At 40.4% G+C, this 5,987-nt stretch overlaps 1 protein-coding gene across 1 annotated transcript; it reads left to right on the plus strand.

Moving 5' to 3' along the window:
* The first annotated feature begins 5,175 nt into the window (after positions 1–5,175).
* Positions 5,176–5,569, plus strand: LOC146522906 (histone H4). Its single transcript, XM_085152340.1, has one exon. The coding sequence runs from the start codon at positions 5,214–5,216 to the stop codon at positions 5,523–5,525; it is 312 nt and encodes a 103-aa protein (XP_085008466.1). The 5' UTR covers positions 5,176–5,213; the 3' UTR covers positions 5,526–5,569.
* Positions 5,570–5,987: the final 418 nt, after the last annotated feature.

Genomic DNA, 5,987 nt, shown 5'->3' on the forward strand with positions numbered 1-5,987 from the left:
AATATTAGTTCAGAGGCAGTCACATTATAGGTAAAAATGTCAGAGTGACTTGTCGTTGCCAAAGACTCCCGCTGCCATCGTTGGTAAGCCACATAGATGATGAGGATGGAGAGAAAAAGGATGACCAACATCTTAGTGATGTAAAAAAAACGTCATCACCTAATTTGCATAATTGGTCATGCTAATGTAATTGTAACCTACGCTGCTGGAGAGAGAAATAACATCGTGGACAAGACATAAAGTGAGCAAAAAACGTCCTAAATGCATTTAGAATTTATTTAGAACTATAAATTAAATTTCTTTTAGCAATTATTGTTTTTTGTAATGTCTTTCACGTCTTTTTTTAGCGACTTTTTATAGAAAAAAAGTCGCTAGGGGGTCTGAAAACTCGCTAAATATAGCGACAAAGTCGCTAAGTTGGCAACACTGTTTGCATGATCCCACACTTTAAAATGGGATGACGTCCTGTTGTGAGAAAGCAAAGAGAATGAGGCTCAATCAGCGGCGGAGGCAGACACTTGATACACCCGGGGCTTGGCCCTAAAGGGTAGTATGCATGTGTGTGTGTGTGTGTGTGTGTGTGTGTGTGTGGAGGGGGGTTGAAATATGACTGTAAGATTAAAAGAATGACTTCATATAGGGAAAAATATATATCACATATGCAGGACACCTTAAACTAGTTTTTTAATTAAGCAGGAACGCAGAACAAAATCAGGGCTGTATCAAGACACGAGGACTAAAGCCCAATTCAACCAGACCCAGAACTGATCTGGAATTAAAACAGGACTACAACAGTTCAAAATCAGGACTACTTAGGATTTAACCAAGACAGAACCAGAATCAAAACTAGATGATAGTAGCACTAAAAATCATCATAGACCTGCACTACACTTATTTTTTTAATTCTACCAAAGTACACTATTTAGATTGAGAAAAGTTTATATAATTATTTAGCCTTGTTGTGCAAACAAGCCTGCATAACTTAATAAATATAGAATTTAAAAAATAACAAACCTAAAAAGAAACACTAGGTACGAGATACATGAGTACCTATGATACGGTGATACTTTTGGTAAACAACCATTTGACTAACATGTGTGTCTCACCTGCTCTTGTTCCATCTGTTCTGTCCTCATTCTCCTCTCTCTCCCTCTCTGCTCCTCTCTCTCCCTCTTTGTGCTGACAATCAAGCCAAACACCAACATCATCAAATATACAGATATATATTCAGATAAAAACACACTTTTTAATTGTAACATCAAATCAGACTAAATGTTTATTTTTTTTAGGTTGATAAATATAAAAAAACATATTTGTTAACTTTAAGAGTAAAGAGAGAAACTATCTGTATTTCTTAATTATAAATGGCACCAAATTGTATTCACAATTGAATACAATTTTTTTTAATAAAGATATATAAAGATATCTGTAGCTTTAATTTGAATAATAATATATGTGGCTTTGAGTTTTTATATGTAGCATTTTAAAACTGAACCCAAGTTTTGTCCAGTTAAAAAATGAATAAAAAATGAAAAGGATTTTAACATTTACATTTTCAGGAAGAAAGTGAACTCAATAATTTCATTCAAATAAATTTTTCCTTTGAATGAAAACAGTCAACTCTTGAGCCACATGGCGATCGTTGGGAGCTCGCCTTGTAATCGGAAGGTTGCCGGTTTGAGCCCCGGCTTGGACAGTCTCGGTCGTTGTGTCCTTGGGCAAGACTTCACCCGTTGCCACTGGTGGTCAGACGGCCCGGTGGCGCCAGTGTCCGGCAGCCTCGCCTCTGTCAGTGCACCCCAGGGTGGCTGTGGCTACAATGTAGCTTGCCATCACCAGTGTGTGAATGTGTGTGTGAATGGGTGGATGACTGAATGTAGTGTAAAGCGCTTTGGGGTCCCTAGGGTCTAAGTGAAGTGCTATACAAATACAGGCCATTTACCATTCCTGTTATGCAGTTGTAAAAACTTTTAAAAACAAGAATTCAGTTATTAGTCAAATAAACGATAAAATAATTTTCATTTTTTAAACAGATTTGTCCCAGATCTCTAAATTTCAAGTACTTCAGCTCAACTGAAATATGGTCCAGTCAGTCTAAATGTCACCAGTCTCGCTCAGACTACTACCAAAGCTCTGCTGTAGGTGAAAGTTGAAGATACTAAGTATTTCCAACGCACAATCACTATACATTTATGTCTGTCCAGTGTCTTCCCACGCTGCCAGATTTATTTGACCCCCAGGTGGTGAGCTTAAGGCTGTGTTCGATACTCTCGACCATAATATCCTATTAGAGCGATTAGGAGCGATGTGCTGCAGTGGTTTGTATCATACCTATCTAATAAACTCCAATTTGTACATGTAAATGGAGAGTCCTCTTCACACACTAAGGTCAATTATGGAGTTCCACAGGGTTCAGTGCTAGGACCAATTCTGTTTACATTATACATGCTTCCCCTAGGCCAGTGGTTCCCAAACTTTTTTTGCTGGGCCCCCCTTTGTTTACAAGAAAAATGTTCGCGCCCCCCCTCCCCGCACACGCGCACAAATCCTCCAACCACACACACCCATATTTTGCTCCATTGCGGTTTATTTCACACCTCAAACATTTAGTAAAAAATTAAGCAAATACAAGTAATCTGCAATAAATTACAGGTAGTAAGAAAATAAACTACTAACTCTTTTTCGCTACATCCACACCTACACGAGGATTTTTGGAAACGCAGCTGTTTCGTAAACGGCGTCTCGAATCACCGAAAACGGAGATCTTTTAAAACTCCTTTTTTGCGTTTATGCGTGGACGAGGAATACAGAGTTCGTTGCGGGACGTCAAAGGTATGTGCCGTTTTTCACGTCACGCTGTGCGCCACGTTATTGTTTACATGAGATGAATTGCAGAATGGCAGATAGAGACACAATACTGTTAATCTGACTGTCTGCAGGTTTTACACGCTTACATACACAGGCAGTTACTGTCCCTCCATTTACAAAGGCAGAGGCGTCATGGTGGGATTATTTTACGCGTAGTTGTTTTTTTCATGTGTAATAATATTCAACATTGCTATCAATAAATTTTTCAAAATGGGTTCAAAAACATAAACAGCTGTGGGATCCTGTTTGTCCCTGATTTGAACAGCCCAGCGCTGCTCCCGACACAGGGAAAACCAATTCTGCAGGGGAGACCTACCTCGGCACTTGTGCAGGTGAACCCAAAGGGAAGATTTTCTTCACCATATTTTCTAGTCTTTGGCTTAGAATGAAGTTGATTTGGAAACATATTCAGCTATGCTTCATCTCCTGCTTTGCGTTTCTGTGGCCGCCCCGTGCTAGCAGTGTCCAAGCGTTTTGTTTCCCCCCCCTCTTTCATGCCGCGCCCCCCCTGCAATGGCTCTGCGCCCCCCCTAGGGGCGGGCCCCACACTTTGGGAAGGTCTGCCCTAGGCAGTATCATTAGAAGACATAGCATACATTTTCACTGCTATGCAGATGACACGCAGCTCTATCTATCCATCACACCAATGAGTTAAACTGCAGGAATGTCTTAAAGACATAAAGACCTGGATGGCCGCTAACTTTCTGCTTCTTAATTCAGATAAAGCTGAGGTTATTTTACTCGGCCCTGTAAATCTTAGAAATATGGTATCTAACCAGATTCTTACTCTGGATGGCATTACCTTGGCCTCCAGTAACGCTGTGAGGAACCTTGAAGTCATTTTTGACCAGGATATGTCCTGCACATATTAAAGAAATATGTAAGACTGCTTTCTTCCAGTTGCAACACATCTTTAAAGTTAGAAATATCCTGTCTGAGAGTGATGCTGAAAAACTAGTTCATACATTTATTACTTCCAGGCTGAACTACTGTAATTCGTTATTATCAGGATGTTCTAAAAACTCGCTGAAAAGCCTTCAGCTAATCCAAAATGCTGCAGCAAGAGTCCTGACAGGGACTAGAAAGAGAGAGCATATTTCTCTTGTTTTTGCTTCCCTTCATTGGCTTCCTGTTAAATCCAGAATGGAATTCAAAATCCTGCTCCTCACATACAAGGTCTTAAATAATCAGGCCCCATCTTATCTTAATGACCTTGTAGTACCATATCACCCTATTAGAGCACTTCGCTCTCGCACTGTAGGCCTACTTGTTGTTCCTAGAGTATTTAAAAGTAGAATGGGAGGGAGAGCCTTCAGGCCCCTCTTTTGAGGAACCAGCTTCCAGTTTGGATTCGGGAGACAGGCACTATCTCTACTTTCAAGATTAGGCTTAAAAGTCGTTTACCTCCCCTTACTTTTTTTTTTTTGCCCACCTTACACTTTTATTCAAAATACATGACAATACACATAATAGTTTACAACAATTACATGGAAATAAAAAAATATATATCAGTTGACCTCCCCAAAGTCGTACTCAAACATTTTAACATTAATCATATCTTTAAAAGATCCCAAGGTAAAGGACTATTATTTTTTTGTTCTAGAGTTTTCCTCCTCCTCATGTCTGCAAGAATATTCTTACTAAAAACATTTTTAATAAAATGAATTCTCAAAGTGATACTAAGATCAGACGCACCCAGTCCACCACAGTCTTTAACTTTATACATCAAGGTTCGTTTTGTTACCTCTTGGTTTGTTCCCCATATTAATTTAACACACAATTTGTTTAAAAGCATAATTCTTTGCCACTTGCCTCTTCGACTGATGGTTACAGTTTCTTCTTTGAATGAACAAAGACTTAACTCTTCCACTCTCTTTTGCTGTTAAGAAATTAATCTGAAGTGTTGCTTGATGTACTCCTAAATTTACATCTCATGTAAAAGAAGATATAAAAGAAAACATGAGCAGCTGAAACTACCGCCATCTACTGGCCTTTGGCGGAAATGAGGAACAGCATGACTGTGACTGCGAGTGGCGAGTAGCACTGGTTGTCTCCATCGCAGTTTACTGTACACTGAATAAATACACTTGTAGATTTCGCAGAAAAAAACATTGACATGACATTGTGGGTGCGATTTGGTGTGAGCCTCCCTTCGGTTAGACTAACTTGTCATTAACAAAAAACAACATTTCCACATTTAGACAATAGAAGAGTGGGCGGAGCCACTGAGCTTTGCGCTGTCCAGCGAACCGTCTGTTTTCTGTTACGTCCGCCGAGCACAGATAATAACACGGCTCCGTGGGGTTGAAATTCGACTTTGTTCGTTCAGAGAAGAAACTGTAACCATGAGTGGAAGAGGCAAGGGTGGTAAAGGACTCGGCAAAGGAGGCGCCAAGCGTCACCGTAAAGTTCTCCGTGATAACATCCAGGGTATTACCAAACCCGCTATCCGTCGTCTGGCTCGCCGTGGCGGAGTAAAGCGTATCTCCGGTCTGATCTACGAGGAGACCCGCGGTGTGCTCAAGGTGTTCCTGGAGAACGTCATCCGTGACGCCGTCACCTACACTGAGCACGCCAAGAGGAAGACTGTGACCGCCATGGATGTGGTGTACGCGCTGAAGAGGCAGGGCCGCACTCTGTACGGCTTCGGCGGTTAAACTCCTTCACCCTAATCCATCAAACGGCTCTTTTAAGAGCCACACACCTCACTTTAAGAGCTTTGTTCTGTGATTGTGTTATTTTAGTCATGTTTTGGCAGAAAACTCTGAAAGTTTAAGTGAAATACCTGTCAGCGTCTCCCACCCCAACAACATCAAGTAGTGGAGAGAAGTAACTTCACATAATTTACCGACTCACATTCCCAACGTAGTTCAATAACTTTCCCTAAGACACACATTTAAAAAAATTAAAATTATTGACTCATCACAAACTGGTCTTCAGCTGTTACAGACCTGATCAATACTGTTTAATTACTCCCCTACAGCAGGAGTGTAAAGGACAGTCTTAAAAGCACTTTTAATCCCTTTGAATCACCTCGTAGTTGAATTGTGCTATATAAATAACCTTGCCTTAAAATCCCGACATAACCTACATGAAAGGAATATTATCTAGCAGAGATA

Source organism: Neolamprologus multifasciatus, chromosome 3, assembly GCF_963576455.1.
Source record: "Neolamprologus multifasciatus chromosome 3, fNeoMul1.2, whole genome shotgun sequence".
Taxonomy (NCBI): Eukaryota; Metazoa; Chordata; class Actinopteri; order Cichliformes; family Cichlidae; genus Neolamprologus; species Neolamprologus multifasciatus.